This window comes from Chenopodium quinoa, unplaced genomic scaffold (genome assembly GCF_001683475.1).
Source record: "Chenopodium quinoa cultivar QQ74 unplaced genomic scaffold, ASM168347v1, whole genome shotgun sequence".
Classification (NCBI taxonomy): domain Eukaryota; kingdom Viridiplantae; phylum Streptophyta; class Magnoliopsida; order Caryophyllales; family Amaranthaceae; genus Chenopodium; species Chenopodium quinoa.
In genome coordinates, this window is record NW_018744593.1 from 2304156 (window position 1) to 2324794 (window position 20639).

A 20639-nucleotide genomic window follows, 5' to 3' on the forward strand; every position below is an offset into this window, starting at 1 on the left:
TTCTCTTTAAATTGACACATTTCTTTTATTATGTATGTTAATCATAATTTTAACTAGCTGTCTAGCTATATCTTTAATTAAAACTAACTAACTATAAACTATAATATGTATTTTTTTATGAAAACGTACAATATGAAAAAATTTAAGTATAAATCATTACAATTAATCAAATTTTAAAATGTGAAATTTGTTTCAAAAATAAAAACGTGTAAGCAAATATATTTTTAAATTTAACTTAAGTTCTCACTTTTTACATTTTTGTATCCCAAACATTCATCATTTTTGAAATATGTAGTTAGAGTTAACATAAAAAATTATTAATTTTTAGGACGACATAAATAGAAATGTGACCTATACCTATTGTGTATCATTAAAAGATAAATCGTGTAGTACTACTTTTCGATTAATTATTTGGATTTATCGGGTTTTTGAGTGGGGAACATTTTCATAAATTGGAAAAAATGTATTTTAAATGGTAAATTTTTAGGCTTTTTAAGAAATAAGGTAAGAAATTACTCTGTAAATAAATTTGGTTACTTAAACTATAGAATTCACTCACCAGAAACACATTATAAATAGATTAAAAAAAAAAAAAAGACTTATCTTATTATCTTACAATGACAATACTAATTGTTTGCTTGTTATATAAAATAACGTGACAAATGACCAAAATACTAACCATATTATATATAGTCACATAGTTAAAACATCACCTCGTCAATCTTTTTGTAGCAAAATCAGGAAATATATAAGTTTCTTAGACATGTACATACTAAATTACCAACCAACAATTAATAATTCTATTCCAAATGTTATTTAAATACTTTGCATATCCTCAAAATTAAAACCAAATCAAACCATCAAAAATAAAAATACTGTAATATACAAGAGCGAAATATATTCACCCAAAAAAAATGGGAATTTCGAGCAATTTGGTAGCATATTGCCTTGTTATTTTTGTGTTATTAAGTATTGCTGTAAATGGACAACCAATTGTACCAGCATTGTTCATATTTGGAGATTCAGTAGTTGATGTGGGTAATAACAACGATCTTCATACAATTGTGAAGTCGAATTTTGCTCCTTATGGTAGAGATTTTTCCCATCATAAGCCTACAGGAAGATTTTGCAATGGCAAACTTGCTACTGACTTTACTGGTGTGTTATATTCATTCATTTATTTCGTTTTCGTTCCATTTATTATTTGTTATGAAAAGTTCATGCCTAAAAGAAGATTTTTAAGTCATGTTAAAGATTTATGCCTAAAAGAAGGTTTTTCAAGCTTCTTAAATCTTAATGTGTTATAGATAATCAGCTGTTCTTGGGTAAGGCCCTCGACGTACAGAGTAACAAGTCATCCTACTGGATAAGTTTTCGCGATGTTTTTATTTTATGATAGGAAATATGACCAATTTATATCAACGCTTATGCTAATAGTCTAACAAACAATAAAAACTAACATCAGATTCTTTTGGGTTTCTTTTACAGCTGAAACTATAGGATTTACATCTTACCAACCAGCATACCTAAGCATAGATGCGACGGGGAAAAACCTGCTGATTGGAGCCAATTTCGCCTCTGCTTCTTCAGGGTATCATGCCAGTACACCCAAGATATATGTAAGTCTATACTTAGTAGTTTAGTACTATATATGTGAAGTGAATTTTTTTTTTTTAACTTGAAAAAAATAAATACTAGTATATGTTTTTGGTAACAATAATAGATTATAATTTGATATATGATTTTTTTGGTTGAAGAGCACAATTTCATTGAGCGAGCAGCTGGAACATTACATGGACTACCAGAAGAAATTAGTGTCACTTGCAGGAAAAACCAACGCGACATCAATAATTACAGAGGGAATTTATCTGATTAGTGCTGGAAGCAGTGATTTCCTTCAGAACTATTACATCAACCCTCTTCTCTACAAGCTTTACTCTCCTGAGGCATTCTCTAACCTTCTTGTACAAGAATTTGCACAACTTGTTCGCGTATGTTTTCATTCATTCTAACTGCTCTACTTTGTATTTCTGCTGAGGGGTAAAACAGAAGAAAATTTAGAAATTAACAGGCAAAAAAAGAAAAAAATTATTTTTTTCTTGTGTAATGCAGAAGTTGTATTGGCTTGGAGCAAGAAAAGTAGGGGTAACGTCGCTACCACCTCTAGGATGCTTACCGGCTGCAATCACCATATTTGGAAAGGACAGTAATGAATGTGTAGATCACATAAACAAAGACGCAATTACGTTCAATGATATGCTTAATTCTACTGCAAAGGAGCTGCAGACACAGCTTAAAAATCTTACTTTGGTGGTCTTTGATATTTACCAGCCACTTTACGAGTTGGTCACTAAGCCTGAAGACAATGGTACTACTTTTAACTCATCTATCATACTTAACAATATTATATATGTGGTAAACCATGGTCTTATGAATAAAAAATCACGTTATTCTCTGATCTGTGATCATATTACAGTAAGACCGCGGTTCTGAGCTATTATGTTATGCAAATAGAATTTTTTCGAAAACATGCAGGTGTGATCTGATGAAATTGAAAATGAAATGCAGGGTTTGTTGAGGCAAGAAAGGCATGTTGTGGAACAGGATTGCTAGAAACATCATATCTATGCAATGCAAAGTCGCCAGGAACCTGTAAAAACGCGTCTGAGTATGTATTCTGGGATGGTTTTCATCCAACAGAAGCCACCAATAGAATTCTGTCTGATGATCTTATTGCAGCTGCCGTTTCCCTTATCTCTTAGAATTTCTTTCAAAAATTGCGTATCAGTTGTTTAAGATATGTTTTTCTATACAATTACTATCAGAATATGTATTTTACATTTACATATAAAAGTGTGTGAAATTGGATCACATTTTGTCTTTGTTAAACTCAGTACAAGTTGTTTGAAAAAGGTTTGGTTTGATAAAATTTTATATGAATTTTCTTGATTCTTATTATATTGAGCAGTACTCTCTAGTCTTTTTCGTAACTTGATAAATTATTGGTGCCAAGGATATACAGGATTACAGGTTATTTTAACTCCCTTCATCCCAAATTTATTGTTGATTCTCAATTGGTACAATTTCCTTTACATATATCTCAAGGCCCTGAATTGTTCTCAAATTGCCAAGGATATAGAACACTTTTTCAAGCCTATGCCCCTATTTTGTTTGCATTGTACAATGAGATCTTGAAAGAGATCAAATGTAAGAAAGAGTAATTTTTTTAATAATTTAAGTTGGGACTTTTAAAAAAGAGTAATGATAAAATATTTTTAGTAGGATTTTAGGTAAGAGATATAAATAATAAAATATGATATTGTGCAAATAAAGTTAAAGTCTATAAAATCTATTTATGGTCAAATTCTGATAAAATTTGAATGTCAAATCAGATTAAATTAGAAAAATTCAAATCAGATCAGATGAACTGAACATAGCCTAAAGTTTATTTGATCTATCTAATTATTTCTAAAATACTTATTAAGCAAATATGTTGAATATCCTAAAGTGATTAATAGATAGAATAATTTTTTTAAAGAAAATAGATAGAATAATTTAGTTGCTCTTTAAAAAAAAAAAAAAAAAAAAAAATGGCGCCAACGCTCTATTACTAACCCGCCAGATTCATTTGAAAATTTCGAACGAGTTAAACATTCCAAACTCAATTTGGGAGAGAGTAAAGAGAGAAACATAGAGGAGAGAGAAGAGGCAGAAGATGGATTACACACTAGCAGCGCTAAAGCTAATGTGTGCACAATTAAAGAAAGCCAAACAGACTCCTTCACAGTCTTCTTTCACTTTTGGTGGCATCCTCTTCCAACGCGCTTGGGTCCAGGGCCTTCTCGTCTCTGTTCCCGAACCCGATGACAACGACGACAACGACGATGATAACCGCTCTCGCTTTCTTCTTGATGACGGTACAAGCGTTATCGAATTGTTCCTCTCTGAGAGCTACCTCAAACAAAATAAATGGGTTACTGGTACGTTTATTTTGCCATTTTCTGTTTTTATTCGTCAATTTTACCTCTTTAGTTGAATTTGCTTTTGTATTTGTTTAATAATTTGTTTTCTTTTCTTGTGCTCTGTTTTCGTTTCGATGATCAAGGGATGTATGTGATGGTAGTCGGATCTTACCATGTTCCTGCCGGCAAACACCCATTGATTAAGGTACTATATTCATCTTCCATGTGAATCGCCCACCATATGTTTGTTTTAATTCCTTCATCAATTTTCTCACCATATCAGACTCATTAAAAGTAAAATCTTAACCATCTTTTTGCGAATTTCAAATTAATCATCTCGCAAAATTCTTCCTGTTTGGACGATTATTGTCTCAAAAGGTCGAAGCAAGAAATTTTAAAATAGGAAGTACTAAATTGGTGGGGCATAGAACTCGAATTCTTAAGAGTGACCCTCAATCATATGGGGCGATTGTTCCGAGACAGAGTAGCACTGCAACAGGGGTGGCAGCATGAGGTAAAGTATTGGCGCTGCCACCACAACCATCACCCTTTCCTGGGTTAACAGTCTGACAAACAAGTTTTTTAGATAAACAGTCTGACAAACAAGTTGATAACCTGTGAAATAAACCATTTCTTCATTCACGTATTTTGTTCATTCATATTCTAATTTGCAGGTTCACAAGATAGTTGATCTTTCAGCAAATCCTAATAGAGAGGCGATGTGGTATCTTGAAGTCATTGAAGCCTACAGATTGTTCTACCAACCTCTTATTGAAGATTGAATGCAGGATTTCCAAGCGTCGAATTTCAGCCACCAGAGTTGATGTTTCTGTAACTTTCTTGGTTAACAAAATTTAACTCTGTAATGACAATTGCCCCTCTTTGCTTCACCCCTTTTGCTTATTCAAGTGCTCGCTGTCATAGTAGCATGCTCTACTACTAATTTAGTGGATTGTCAAAAACACCTGCTGTATACTGCTGACATTTGTATCTTTACGACAGTCAGGTCTGTGAAAAAGACGCTAAACAATTAGATTTGTGAAAGTCATAATACTTTGCATGAATTACATTGCTCTGTTACTTTTAAATCCTAGCCACAATATCATTTTACATTGTTTCTCTTTTGTAATGTTCCACGCACACATTGAAGCTTAAACAACTCTTCAATTGCTGGAAAACATTGCTGAAAAATTTACAAGTTTGTACCTAGTATACATGCTCCTATTCCTAGCAAAATTTTCAGACTAAATGTTTCCATTACCCTGACTGAACTATTCTTGAGGTTTGCACTCTCTTGATGAAAAATCGAAGCTGAAGATGAGTTCCTCAATTATGCAATTGCAAAAAGCCACAAATTTCCAGAAGATTAGTACATCCATATCCTGCAAAGAATTGATCTGTAAATCCTATATCATTTCAACAAGAAAATCCAAAGAAATTTATCTGATAACTCAGTAAAGATGGGAAAATAACATCTTTGTCAAGGATAGCAGAACTTAACTAAAAGTATTTCACATCAAAATGTCTAATTCAGTGTTAAGACTGAACATGCATCATGAAACCCTTACTAACAGTCTCGTTAGTCCAAGCTCAGAAGTAGCTCCAAGAATAAGACTTTGAAAGCAAGGGATATAAGCCGTTTAATATGATTTACATAACTCAGAAACATGACAGTTTGAGGCCTTGATGTTTTCCATCATTAGAGAGCCATGTTTGGCAAACAAACCAGGCAGCATGTCAGGCATACTTAACTTGAGTTTTAACTTTTAAGGTGGCCAGGTGATAATTGTCAAAATGGCTGAAAACTATTATGCCACACAAGTGATTGCACTAAAGCGAATTTTGGGAACATCACTCCTAAAGGAATTTCATTATAGTGAATCAAAATTTTACAGTTTGCATGCCTACCACATTGCATTATGTAGGCACATTACAGTAGAAACTATCATATCAAGGATGGTTAAACATAAATTTAAGACTATAAAACTAAACAACATCTAGGAAAAATCGAAAACCCCATTTTGAGATTATAGGTAATGTAAATTAAAGGGATGTGGGTGCTTTAGATAAAGATCAGTCACACTCTGAGAAGCTTTAGGAGGTTATTATATTTTAATAGGGTTCAATCCTTCAGTTGGTGTTGTTTTACCTGAAAAAAGACAATAAAATTGTATTAAACCGAACAGTGATGAACGTGCTACAAGCCTACAACTATTACCTCTCCTTTTGAACAGTCGTGAATTTATTGGAATTCTGCTGCGATTTCAGTGCCTGACTGCTAATCGTTGATTGACTCAAGATACTTACCAGAGCGTTGAATATACCTGTTCTAACCTCTTTTTCTAGATCTCATTTAACTACTAAATCATTGTCTTGTGTAGCTCTATAGTCAAGGATGATAAGGCTCGAATCCCTGATAATTAATTTTCATGAAGAGGTTCAAAAGGTACATCTCTATTGGTAAAGTTTCCAAACCTTCCCTTGAACTGTTGGAGATAAGACAGCCTAAGTAAGATAGGAAGCTTTCTAGGTTCCTCTATTTGGTTCCTCTATTTGTGGATGAATACACTTCTTTCCAACAGTGCAGAGTGCTCATAGAGATGGAAGTTAAAAATTCCTTACCTAAGGACATACAAATTGAAGATACTAATTGGGCTCCTCCATTTTGTGCCTCGTGTAACATTACCACAGCCTCTCACTCAGATGATAATAAATTGATATTAGAGGGTAGAAATATGTTCCTAGGAAAACTGCGAAGGGGAAGAGAGTCATTAAAAGCCAATTCTAATTCCCAAAAGCTTAATTATTACTTGGCATATGCTGCATCAAAGGTTGCTTACTGCTGATAAGCTTACAAAGATGGCACTTGTGATCCTAATTGAAGAATGTGCACACTTCTGTGAAGTTGATCAAGAATCTACTACTCATCTCTACTTCAACTGTTATAGTTCTTCAGTTGTTACATTGTAACAGGACTATATCTCAAGTTAAAGATGAAATCAAAATAGCTGCTAAGTAAAGCAAAGAGACTACTGCTTTTGGCTTCAGGGAAACCAAATTGGTTTCAATGCCATACTAAACCTTGGGAAGCTATTAACAAAGAAATCTTCTTTTGAATGAGGCTTAAAGGTGTCCTGATAAGCTAAGATCTGCCTTACTGATTTGATATTCCTGACAGAATTTTGGCACTAAACTGATAGTTTCTGTCACTTTGTTAAAATTTATGGCTAGTTTGCTTCTGTTGTTTGTTTTTAGGTTTGCTGTCAAGTTAGATTCAGGCGTTTTGCTTGATTTGGTAGGATATGTATATTAATCTTTTACATATGAAAGGTCACTTGTTCAACCATCCCATAAGCTGGGTTAATAGTTTTAAACTTTTAATATTGATGCAAAATAGTGTGATTACTTTTAGGCTTTGAAGTATGTTTCTGGTTAATTTTCAAGTCTGAATAATAAATTCTAGTTATGGTTATCAATTAAAAAAAAACAAACAAAAAAAAAAATTAAAGATTTAAGCAAAATACTAAGGCACCTTAATGTTGTGGCTAGACTCCAAGAGGTCCGACTGGTAACAATTTCCAAGGCCATCTCTAAAGTATTTTGTTCAGCAAGTTCACTGCGTTCAACGTAATGAGAAGCCTTTCATACCTAAGACATTTTGGCACTGGATGCCCTAAACCTAGCTTCACTAGTAGTTTAAGAATAATACTCCATCCTTGAAAATTCCTCCTATTAAGCTTTGGCATGCATATCAAGGAATTTATTAGGAAAGGGTGAGAGTTTGAGAGAAAGAGTTAGTGGAGGGGTCCACTTCACATGTATTGAGTAAGTAATTTCTCTATTTTAAGTAATAGGAAGATATTTTGTGGACATCCTAAAATGAAGCTAGATCATCAATATCTAAGTTAAGGCATAATACATACTATTAGTTTAATAATTCAGCGTAGTTCATTTTCTAAGTTTGAACTAGTTAATCAAAATGCCATTTATGCAGGAAGGAGATCACGATTTCTCTCTGACAAAAAAGAAACTAATAAGTTGACATTTCAAACGGAATTTAGTTTAAGAAACAAAAGACTTAAGCAGAAGAAACAAGACTGTCATCAAATAAGTATTTTTGGAAGGGAGAAATGTGTGTGTGTGTGGGGGGTGGGGGGGGGGAGCAGTTCACCTCATATGAAGCGGAAAATAAACACTTTTCCAGGGAAGAATGCCTAGAATGGAGCATCAAGTCATCAAGCACAAAATGAATTGGTGCTTACCTAACTTGCATGCTTGAGACAACAGTCTAATAATTTCTGAACATCTCTTTCATCGGGAAAATAACTTTTCTCTAAGTTGTCTGTGTCATCGTGTGCTACAGATTCCTCTTTCACCCGATTCCAGTGAACCAACAATTTAACAATGCATTTAATCTTTTCCGTTAAGGAAAATAAGAGTTATAAGACAAGCAACAATGCACCTAAACAACGGTTTGGTATAGGGGTTTTTCCATTTATACTTTAACAAATAAAGAGCACCATATTATGCAATGCAATAAAAGGTGCCAAAGGATACAGCCGCAGTTCTAGAGTCAAAGTTTGCTTCTGATGTGGTATGAGTATCACATTTTGGGGATTCATCCTGCTTGCTCTCAAGGAGGGTATCTTCTATCATATCTGATTTGTGCACAAACATCAATACAAATTGGTTTAACCTTAAAGGGCTCATCTCTGCTTCTTGAACGCGAACCAGAAGTCTGGCCACAACACTCCATAATGCATTTCTTGCCTCAAAATCTTCTGAAGTAAAAGGGAATAAATCGAGGAGAGACTGCAACAAAAGAAAATCTGCATACAGAGCATTTAGCATGTCAAATGAGCCTTAAACAATGGTCAAATTGTCTGAGGAAAATACTTGCAAGTAAAAGCTGCCATTTTATCATCTCTTAAATTATTTCTGTTGAACGAACCCAAGAATAGAATAGGAAATTTTGAATCATGAGATTGGTCCTCTGAAGTTTGGCATAACCATTTAGTTACAATCTCAGATTAGAAAATTTGATTGCTTTTTTCTTTTACTTTTATAGAAAGAGTGAGGGTGAGGGTGGACATAGGGGTCCAATACAAAGTTATGAATGTAGACAACACAAGAAAGTAATAAGAATGATGTATTCACCTTCTGACAATTTGAAAGCCAGATCAGGAGCATCAGTTAATATGTTCGCTAGCAAAACTGCTGCAGTTACACAGGAGCCGGAGATCTGCAAAATAAGTCAAGTGTAGACCAATTAAGCCTGAACTTGAAAGCAATGGAAAACCCGGCAATAGCTTCATATAATAATTACTTAGGTCAACACTAAGTGACAATACAATCAAATTTATGAACAATCGCTATATAACAATAATAGGCCAAGAGCTGAATTATTTTGTCTTTTAAAGCTAGTGTCTTAGCCTCTTAGGCAAGACTAAACAGGGCAATGTGCACTCAGAGCCATTTTTAAGCAAATACGGAATAACACCTACTCACTTGACAGGATTTCTTGATTATCTTAGGTTCCGGAAATGGGTGAGGGTACTTCAATATTAAAGAATGTGTTTAATTAGTTAATGGTCAGAGGTGACTTGGCTAATATATATAATTTCAATCGAATTTTCTTGTCAATTCTTCAAGGGAGCTTACTATCCAAGCCTCATTTTTTAATAAACAGAAGATGTGAGACCAGTCACTTAGTAAATGCAGCTTTCTACACCCAACTCAAGACAAGGAAAACTAGTGTGATTCGGCAATATCTTTATGCTAACATCAGGAAGAATAACACAAATTTATATTTCAAGACACTAGATATAACCAAAGAAGAATAAAGGCTAAACTTTCTGAAGATCAAACTAAATTGAATACTAAGGGAGTACAGATAGTTTTTAGGGATTAGATTAGGAACCACCTCAGTCTTTTCAGAGATTTTGATCAGCTCTATAGCCATCTGAACAACTTCCTTATTTGAACATATCCGTTCTGAATAATCATCAGTCACGGAAAGAACTTCAACTGCACGAAGAATTGAATCAAGTGCAGGATACCTAAGAATAAAACAGAAACAAAAACCATAATTCACTCATTACTAACAAGATTCCTAAACTTTGAAAGTATATTTGGATTAAATTAAGAGAAAAGTGTCTTAAGTAAGTCTGTTCAAACACGAGTATGTCATTCTGCACATGAAAGCTAGCTCATCATCATAACACATACACGGACAGAACAGTATATATATTTTTTTTTCTAATCCATTAGAAATTAAAGACAATAAGTTTTGGTTATCAAAATAAGGCTCCGTTCAATTAGACTTATATTGACTGAAAGAACTTAATTGTAAATGAAATTGTCTGAAAAACTTAATTTTGTTTGAAACTGTCTGAGTAATAAAAACATTTTTGTTTTATCTGAACTTATTCCAGAATCATTTTTGAAAATTGAGACTTGAGAGGCATCAGAAGCATCGAGTTTGGAATCAGACAGTGACTATTGCGAAACCAGGATTTCAGATATTAGCTGCTAATGCATGATGGATTATACAAAAGAATTCAGATCAGCAAATTTTTAAGCCAAGTATGCTGAAGTTGTGCATCTCTATCCAATTGCTACTTGTATCTCCTATTTGGACAAATAACCCCAAGTCCCAAAGCATTTGCACCAAGAAACATCAAAACTAATTGTGCCACAGCTGAGCGTTTCAATCCAATTACTAATTAATCTCCTATGCAATAAGCCTATCCCAAAGATGGCGATTGATCACATATATGTGATAGAATGCCCGGAAAAGTTGATCTATGTTAAGTACACACATCCTATCAGGGGGGGGGGGGGAAAGAAAAAAAAAAAAAAAAAAAAACAGAAAAAGAAAAAGAATACATTTAGTGTAAGGTAAATTATAAGTACAAGAACCAGAAAGGTAATGTAGTCTTGACATCTCTACATAGAACTATGGAAGCAATAAACAAACTACAACTTGGTTGAACAGATAGAAATTAACTCAGTTTGCAAGGAAAACCAAAGAACATTACAAAGTAGTGAAGATAAAAAGGAATAACACACGTCAACATAAAGCATAAAATGCTAGAAGCACTCAGGCAATTAAATCTATCAACATTAATAGTTCTCATGCAGAAATTGACCCCAACTCAGAAAGTTTACCTTTCAGTTCTGTCACTTGTTAATTTCCCCATCTCAAAAGACAGGAGATTGACCAAAAGGTCTGGCAGCCCCAAGTTCATGAGAGTTGGAAGAAGAATAGGTGCCACTTCTTGCTGATTTTCCATAATTGCTAGAAATAACCCAACACTCTGTTCAAGGCAGTGGAAAAAAAAAAAAAAAAAAATCACTCAGCATACTATTAAGATAATCTTATTATTGTGAATAGCACAAGATAATTGTAATGGTAATAATACATTCTCTCTTATCACAAGCATATTAACAGTCACAGGATATGCATTAATGCTAGGTAAACTATATAGAGAGATAAAGAGAGTGGCAATCATCCGAAAGTCCAACAAATGGCATCCAGTTCACTTGCTTCAGATAATATCTTGCCAAAACCTCTCACAACAATTTCTTACTACAGATCATATACTGAATGTCTTTCCAGATTACAGTGACCATACTGTGTAGAGGAAAAGCGACTACTGACTCTGCCTTCCACATGAAAGTTAGCACATTCAGTTGTCAAATAGATGGTAAAAAAAACACACAATGAAAAAGAGGCAGGAGAGTACTTTGTTTTGGATTATTCCAGAAAAAAGAAAACAACGTCTTGCCAATGGCAGTATTTTGGTGCAATATAAACTAATAAACATAAACTCATTTAGCACCAACTATATGATCACTAGCACACTAAAAGTAAAAGCATATGATACAGATGCTTGGAAGTTAGAAAGGATCGAAAGCAAATTATCAAAGGCAACAAGATGGAAAATAGGCTGTCAATTGTTTACATGCATATCAGAAAAGTGAAACAAGATAGAGGAGCATTTTAAAAAACAACATTGGTGTATTCAGAGAAGAACACAGTTCATAATTTGCAAAGAGGTATTCACCCTGCCCGCTAATTTGACAAAATTATATGCAAGTTAATTAATTCCTCTCCTGTTTCTTTTATTTAAATTCAAAGGATTAACATTACACTTTTTCCATCAGGCAGTCGGTCTATTCTAAGCCTCCCTTCTCCTGGTATCCTTTCGGTAAATAAATGGATGCTACTCCCGGTCTCCCCCCGCTAAAAAAATTTAACTATTGTTCAAATTATTCTACCAGAGTATGTTTTAAATTATTCTATCGTTTAAATTAGTCTCTCCAAAGGTTGAGGAATTCATTAGGGAATCAATTCCTCAAGTCCTCAAAAGATCATATCTCACAGATATAACAATTTCCAGCAAAGTCTGATAACAAGCTAACACAAAACAAATACTCTCTTTTTAGACATGATTCTACAGCACAGAAAAACAACTAGCCAGTCCCTGACTCCCTGCTCTTCTCACCAATCACCCCATTATTCCCAAAGAGAAATAAAATGATATATAACAATTCATGAGCACATTCCTTTTGCAAACAAAAATTACGACAACAGAAATCAAATAGATTGCCACAAACAGAATCCTTTGTAACAGATTAAGACTGCTTGTCAACTCACACAAAGAAGTGAAAGCCACAATGCTTCTATCAGTTCCCCACACTAGCTGTGAAATGACTCTTTTGATACCTTTTTTCCAATTTGAGGGATTTGTTTTCTAATTTACCAAAAAAAGTTGTATCAAATCTAGGAGCTCTTTAAAGAGTAAATGGAAAAAAGATTCATGTCAATGACGCCTTTTACCCTAAGTTCCCCACAACATGGTATTGTAGAGCAGTAAGAAAGCGTAAAAGTACACAACTAGCAGACCTACTCCCTTCAAAATCCCAGTTTTCCTAGCTTTTGGCATGACCATGTGGCCATGCCAGGTCTTATTTTGTTCTTAAATCATCCAAAAAAAAAACGCCCATACTTGTTATCAAACTTTTTCATTTTCTGTCTATTCATTCCTGATGTGTAACAGATGTACAGATGTCAAACTTGACAAAATACCAATATTGTTTCTTATATGTTGAGAGCCTAACACACACACAAAAAAAAAAAAAAAAAAAAAAAGGGAGGGGGGAGGATAACAAAGAAGAAGAAGAAGAAACCAGTCACCTTCTCAATGAGGACTGGGTTTAAGGTATTCTCCACAATCCAAAGGATACGGCTCAAGATGTGGTCTGATTGCAGTGCTCTGGCCCACACAACACGTTGGCAGCCTTGAAGGCCCAAAGTTAGCAACCTACAAAAATATATTGTAAATACATGAAGTGACAAAGAACCCAATATGCTTATACTGCATTATACTAAGGGCTAAGCTACGAAATAAACCTTATGAATTGCAAAATGCAACCATGAGGCCATGAATAAGAAAAACCAATTTCATAGTATCATGCTAAAACCGCCTTATATTTACATTAACATTCATATATGCCTAGCATAATTCAATCATCCCTTGGAAAAGACGTAGAAAATGAAGGTTTCTTGGAAACATAATATGCTTCTTTGGAACTTAGTTCATCAAAACTTGGCTTTGTTCTAAAAATCCCTAATTCAACCCAATATGTGTCAGATGGCATACGAATCATAGAAACCATATTCACCTATTCAGAAATGCACTGGAGTTTTTGAAATATGCTATTTCAAATATTTTTCTCCATTGTACTGATTTTAATCTTCTCATCTTCATGGATTGTTTTTAATGTACAACAAAAACAATATTAGCTTCAACTGTTCTGTGTTAGAATATGACACCTCTGTTTTTTAGTCATCCAGGAACAAAACCATTTTTTAGAGACAAATGATCCACTCCAACCTCTTACTCAATATATTCCTAGAAGAATTTATAGCTAGTGACAGATCTTAGAAGATCAACAAGGAAGCAGCACGTCAGCAACATTCTCTTAAGTCTTAACTAAAACCAGGTCTTGGGACCTCCCAAAAGAGATACATTAAAGTAAATACAGATGGATCACGATTGGCTTCAGATAATGCTGGAGGCTGTGGTGTGCTACCCAATGAGAATGTTAGGAAACTCTCTATCATTATAAGCCTTGCTGCAGCTGATATTATCCCATACAGCTGGTATTACTATCTTTTCTATGTTAAAGAATTAGGGACTTCAAAATTAGGCATGAATTACGACAGTAAATTAGTACCAATATTTGTAAATCATAATGGCTTCAATAGTGGATTGTGCAGCCTACAAGTCTACAACAGATGTAAAAATATTACCATAAGCCACATGTTGCAGGTCAAAGTTCAGCTAAAATAAAACTTGAAAAAATCTTTATGGAATGGCAATATTGTAACAGCAGGACCATTATTCATTAATACATTGCAGATGCAAGGTCAGTTGTTAGTTGTACCAGCTAGGCTGCATTTTAAAATATTCACTTTCAGCAGTTCAGCCAACAAATAGCCTCAAATTTTAGTAGCACTTTATTACACCATGTCTCAAAGGAGAACAGAATGAGAATATCAATTTCTCCACCATCAAACCTTGTCTCAGCCATTTTACACTAGACACCTACCACAATGAAACCAAAAGAGAAGATAGTGAACAACTTTCTAGAAGCTCCACTAGCAAGGATAGAAAAATCAGATCTTAAAAACCAACCTTGAATCAAAGCCTCCATCAAGTCAAAGCCCTTGCTCTTAGAAAACTTATAAAAGAAACTTAACATAAGCCTTCTCGAACTTAACCTAGAAGCACACATTTACAACTTTGTCTCTTCAACCATTCCAACCTTTCCAATTACAATGATAGATTCAGAGCAGCAATCAAACATTGTCTATCCTGCACAAAAGGTGCCACAAAAAGGAGCAATAATTTATGATCAGACCTGCTGATTCCCTCTCAAAGAAAACTTAAGTCAAATCTCATAAAGATCAGTAACTTTAACTTAGTACAGAGGTCCTATGGGATAAGGGTAAAAATCTTCAAATTTGTACTGGAATCAGTCACAGGAAGGTCATTTCAAACCTCACTTTTCCTGGTACTCAGCTACCCTGTTCTAGACTTTCAATTTCTTTCACTAAAGTTAAGTTTTTACACAAAAAACTGAAGAAAGTATCCACACGGAACTCTGCATACCACTCTTCCTCCACAACTCACTAACCATCCTGAAAATATCGAGATGGGAAAGCCATAAATTCTTAAGGGAAACAGAGTGCTAGATTAGGATTATATCAGACAGTATAAGAAAGTAAACACAGAAAATGATCAGAACAAGGTCCAAAATGCAACTCCAAGACATAGTCCAGAAGGCACTTGCTATCCCACTCTATTAGTGAAAAGGAAGCGGTAAAGTATAGATGAAACATTCCAGTCCCCGCCCACAAATCTCCTAATCAGTACAGCATAGAGGTCCCAGTCACTATAGTTACTTTTCCATAGAGTATGTCAAAGTCTTGAATTTACGTATTTTCTTTAATGGACTCGTGAGTTGGGCCTCGCAAGCCACCAATCCGGCTACAACACCAAAGGAGCGAAAACGGGAGCATACAAAAGGGACCAGCAGCCACATCAGAAGGAAGGGAAGACCAGCTAGCACTAGGCGACAAAGAGAATTAGTTGAAGGTGAAGACAAGTGCAACAAGTAGTGGATACAAGGTGAAGGCAAGGCAAGGTAGAAAGAGACAATATTAATTGATAACATTCAGTCCTTCTTGACAGTCTTAGGTTGTATATATAAAGAATGTATGGGAAGTAGGAGCATTATGTGAATTGTGAGGAACTATGTTAAGAGAATAGTAACCTAAAGTTACGAAGAGAGTAATAGCCACAAGCTATCAAGAGAGTAATAGCCACAAGCTATTGACCAATCATTTTGTATCCCTTTTGCCATTATCAATCTTTAATGACCAATCAAGCTTTATTCATTTACCTTGTCAAATCTGAAATATGAAGTCCGAATCCTAGACTATTACATATTCACGTATCAAAAAACATTATTCTCCTCTTAAACTCACTAGCGGAGTGAGATATTGCTAAACTGGGAAGCTTGATTACTACATTTACTAGATATACAACATTGTTGATATTTTAGACAAGATTTCAAGTCGCCAATGCCAATACTTGTCGTTTAACACTCTTAGTCATCCAAGAACAAACAGAAGTCATAGGGATAAGACTGACCATCGGCTCCTTACCAAAATTCTCAAGCAAAAGTGATACCAAGTAAGATAGACAGAGCAAAATATGCAATGTAATCCCATATGACCAATATGCACCTAGAGATGGCAATGGATCCCAAAACTGTTCCAGATCCATTAGACCATGTTCACGCCAAAGATTTTTAAGCATAAGTCTTCCATGAGACTCTACTGCGATTTCAAATCTCTTCTCTTATTGCACCACACAGATATCATAGTTTGTACTAGGCTTTATAGTTCAAATTCCCAGGCTCCCTAACCCAATATGACTCATCCCTTAATACTATGCCTGAGGGACTACAAACAAATTCACCTTTCATCTACCTGCACCAATGTCCGTCTTAGCCATTGTTAAGAGGTTCTACAACAACAAGGTGACAGACCAATAACCATGGCGTAGCAATTCATCATGCTTCCGTCCAACCCCTCACATAAACAAAGGATAAGAGTCTGAAGTCTCAACACAATAACAGAATTAGTCACACAATAATATGATGTGAAACACACACATATTAAAAGACTTAAAATCGGAACTCATAATATTTAATAATTGAGGTGATCCATCTTGCCTCCCAAACAATGAATATGATTACAGATAAACTGATAACAATACAATATTTGCTAAAAAAAATCAAAGAAAAAATAGACTAGCGAAGCAAAACCACCAAATCATGCTAATTTTGAGCTTAACGACAAGTTGGTTTGATGATACATCCTGCTTTAGTACTGCCCCAAAGAAGTTGAGAATGAATAAACAAATTGGTACATCTAATTAAACTTAGCAACAGGAAACTTCATTAAAAGCACCCCTAAAAATGATGATTATGACTAATAAAGCTTATGAACTGGAGCAGAAATTCAAAGGAAGAAGATGGAATTTGCATTGAACTATGAAAATAAGAAAGGTAGTACAAGCTTTCGAGAGGCTTGTTCTCTCCCTAACCAACATTCGAGAGGTTGGAGCTCTCCAAAGTGTCTCCACTCTTCACAATATTCAGCACAACCTCCTATCCCTAGTATTGTCTTATTCATAAAGCAAACTCACTGCTAGCTTCCTCTCCAAGCTAATCTTAACAAACTTATTAAGCGATACCTATAATGCCCCTCCCTATATCGATTCATTACAGCTCACTTTGCACACAAATGCTTCAGGATAATTTGTTATACATGTACCCAACAGGTGAATTCATGAAGCAAATTTGAAAGTTAACTACCAAAAGGTGATTTGCATATTTAAATTTCAATTTTACACAAATTTAAATTTTATCAAAATGTAATTTACAGTTTGTAGGCTGAGAATCACATACAAGGCAACAAACTCAATAACCTAACCCGATTTTCTCCCAAGAGCAGCAAGAAAAAATTGTTCAAAGTTATATTTCCTTATTTTGATAGGGAGAGTGCAGGAATGATGCAAGGTAGGAATATGCTTTGATTTTTTTATGGACACTCAAAACTCAAGTGACCTTTGTTCCATAATATACTAGAATAGAAAAATTTTCTTTTGACATTACCGACAGACTTCACATAGGCAAAGAGCATCATCTGAGAACACTTGGTCTACGATTGTCTCCAACAATTTATTATTGGAGGTTATCTGGTCCATAAGTGCTTCATGGCAGGCAAGGTTGCCTAAAATTCCAAGGTCAATCTCCTGCAGAATAAATTGTAGCCACCTGAATTTGTTTTTGCTGTGACAAACATTTGCTGATACTTCACAATTGTAAATCTAAGATAAATTACAAAAGCCAACATAAGAAACACTTACAGTAATACGGACAGAGTCAGAAGTCACAAGATTGGCCAAAAGGACTTCCAGCACAAAGTTCTGAACCTGAAGAAAACTTGTAGTCAGCTATTTCTTCTTTGTATCATCAACATGACGACATAACTTCTAGGTGGCATATGATTGCTACTTGCTTGTCATTTACCCGTTGAAACATGTACCTAAGATCCTACAGAGAAGTTTGTGAAACTAGTGGGCTCTATACTCACTAATGCTAGGAAATTATTGCCAATCAAACATAGTTACATAGGACATTAGTTTTCCCTATAATTCTTCACATTTTTCACAGTGAGCCAAGTACTATCCCTTGTCTATTAAAGAATACTTTTAACCAGACTCCCCCATACACATTTTTAGATCTTTTACTATATATTCCATTTGTCCCTTGATGTTTGCCCTATTTTTCTTTTTTGGTTTATCCCTTTAAGTTTTCCCATACTACAATGGTCAATGGGGATAACATCTTTACTCTCATAGCCACTTCATTTGGTCCCACCACTGTCGCTCAACCCCAAACAAAAATTATACAAGAGACTTCTCCTCAATAGGGCAAGCAAAAGGGAATGGAGGGAGTATGCATCAGAAAAACACTCTAATCTCAAACCCCTTGAGGCCTTGACTCTTCTACATCTTATAAGCTCCACTACCAATTATTTCCCATACATGATCCACTTTTGACAGATTCGTAAGAAAAAAGAAACCTAAACTTTAACCTGCAGCATGCAAACATAGTAAAAGAATAAAATCGAGTACCATAAATTCTGCATGTTCCTTACTAGCAGCGAGGTCCCACAAAACACAACCACTTTCTTCCCAAGCCTTTTCTCTAGCTGTCTTTTCACGAGGCTCGATGTCATTATCATCAGTCCCTGCTGATTTTGAAGGTTGTTCAAGATCAACAGGTTCAGAATTTACAGTCTCTATACTCGCTAAATGACCATTTAAGTTGTTCAGACCACTATCTATCTTTGGAGAGGATGTACCATTTGCCCTTTGATCATTATCTGGTCTTTGAGTGGAGCTACTCCATTCAGCAAGTCCTTGAAGGTCATCACCTTGTCTTTCATCAACAGGCAAAAGCTTGCGTATCAAGGAAATTATATATCTAGGATCAATGGTCGTCGAGATGTCAAATATCTGGTCAAATTCACACAAGTATTAGGGTAACAAGAACCTCTACAAGTTAACAAACACTAGACAAACAAGGAAACCTAAGGAGTACCATAACTATTACTAAACTACTCATATGAAGCTGCAAATGGAAACAATGAAAAAGCATTGATAATACAACTTTCAGACTCTATAACACAAGTAATTACTACACTAGGGCAAATGATATATAACATGAAAATCAAGGCATGAAAGTATGAAACGCGATGCTTTCTTCATTTTTCTTAGGGGAACACGATGCTTTCAAGACTACACTAATCAAGAGCATAATTAAAAATCAGATTAATATCATAACTTTCATCTCCATATCTTAAGAGTATTTATTTTTGGCAGGAGCTTTCTCATACAATTACCAGATTACTCCGAAGCATCCGAAAAGCAAGCAACTCAGCAATCACATAGCCCAAACAACCATTTTTTAAGAAATAACAAACAAGATCATGAAGTATTCCAATCTCCAAGTGTTATTAACTGTGGAAAATGCAATCGTGACAAAAGTTCCACAATGTTGACATGTTCAGTTTCAAATTATTTCAAGTATAAACTGCATGAAATTACAAAATTAAGCAATAAATTGAATGAAGCCAAACAATAATCCAAACTGCAAAATTCAATTATGAAGCAGTAGAAATCAAATTGGGAATAGCTAAAACCCTAACTGAAAATATTGTGAGATAAGAGAGAGAAAATAGGGATGAAAACCTCGTCGGGAGGAGCAGAAGGATGATGAGTAGGACCATTATCATCATCAGGTTGAAGTTGAAGGCCTTCGTGTACATGTTCTTCTTCTGCTTCGTCAACCTCAACTCCATTTTCATGGCGGTGTTGCCGCCATTGAAGAGTGTTTGATGAAGGAGATGCTTCCAAGTGTGATTCCGGCGCCATTTCTCTGTCGTCTGCCATTCCCGGATGTGGAAATTTTGTTGTAAGCTTTTTAATTTGGTTGCTTTGAACCGTTAGTCTGTTAGCTAAGGAGGGCTGCCCAATTTACAAATCGTGAATAGCTAACCTCGTATTTACCGGGTAATACCCGTATTTTAACACAACTTTATAAACATACCCTCCTTATAAATGTACGGAAATTTTGTGTAGAAGTAGAACTACCCTAAAGTAGGTTGTTTTGTGAGCAGCTATCCGTTTTATTTTATTTGTTTAGAACTGCCAATAAGCTAGCAAATGTTTGTCTAGCACTACCCAATAACGTTTTCCGTCCAAATTAGACGTTAGTGGGCCCACTTTTTTTCTTTCCCGCCCAATTAACTCCTCTCCCCAACTACATCTCTCCTCCCTCATTTATTTTCCCTCCATTTTCACTTTCTTCTTTCACCTTCCACATTTCACCATATTATTCTGACCTAAGCGAATCTCCACCATAATTTTCATCTCCTTTTCAGAAAATTGACACCCTAACAGCCTTTTCTTTGCTGTCTCTCTCTTTCCTACTCATCTTGTTGCTGTTTATGGTAATTCCAAGTCA

At 34.9% G+C, this 20639-nt stretch overlaps 3 protein-coding genes across 4 annotated transcripts; 2 read left to right on the forward strand and 1 right to left on the reverse strand.

Moving 5' to 3' along the window:
* Positions 1 to 463: 463 nt before the first annotated feature.
* On the forward strand, positions 464 to 2941 carry LOC110699636 (GDSL esterase/lipase At5g22810-like). Its single transcript, XM_021877146.1, has 5 exons — positions 464 to 1158; positions 1489 to 1619; positions 1758 to 1991; positions 2113 to 2368; positions 2569 to 2941. Exons 1-5 carry the CDS (start codon positions 915 to 917, stop codon positions 2760 to 2762), a joined length of 1059 nt encoding a protein of 352 aa, XP_021732838.1. The 5' UTR covers positions 464 to 914; the 3' UTR covers positions 2763 to 2941.
* A 466-nt stretch (positions 2942 to 3407) lies between these two features.
* LOC110699638 lies at positions 3408 to 5050 on the forward strand. Its single transcript, XM_021877149.1, has 3 exons — positions 3408 to 3980; positions 4106 to 4167; positions 4637 to 5050. The coding sequence occupies exons 1-3, from the start codon at positions 3716 to 3718 to the stop codon at positions 4742 to 4744; spliced, it is 435 nt and encodes a 144-aa protein (XP_021732841.1). The 5' UTR covers positions 3408 to 3715; the 3' UTR covers positions 4745 to 5050.
* LOC110699637 lies at positions 4974 to 20161 on the reverse strand. Of its 2 annotated transcripts, none has more exons than XM_021877148.1 (11): positions 19865 to 20161; positions 18746 to 19129; positions 17975 to 18040; positions 17721 to 17860; positions 13165 to 13291; positions 11133 to 11281; positions 9886 to 10021; positions 9120 to 9204; positions 8520 to 8791; positions 8225 to 8377; positions 4974 to 5359 (listed from the first exon to the last, which is right to left on the reverse strand). In XM_021877148.1, the coding sequence occupies exons 1-10, from the start codon at positions 20063 to 20065 to the stop codon at positions 8225 to 8227; spliced, it is 1713 nt and encodes a 570-aa protein (XP_021732840.1). In that variant the 5' UTR covers positions 20066 to 20161; the 3' UTR covers positions 4974 to 5359. The 2 variants fall into 2 exon arrangements, with proteins under 2 accessions (XP_021732840.1, XP_021732839.1); XM_021877147.1 differs by having other exon boundaries at positions 4974 to 5344; positions 19865 to 20160.
* Positions 20162 to 20639: the final 478 nt, after the last annotated feature.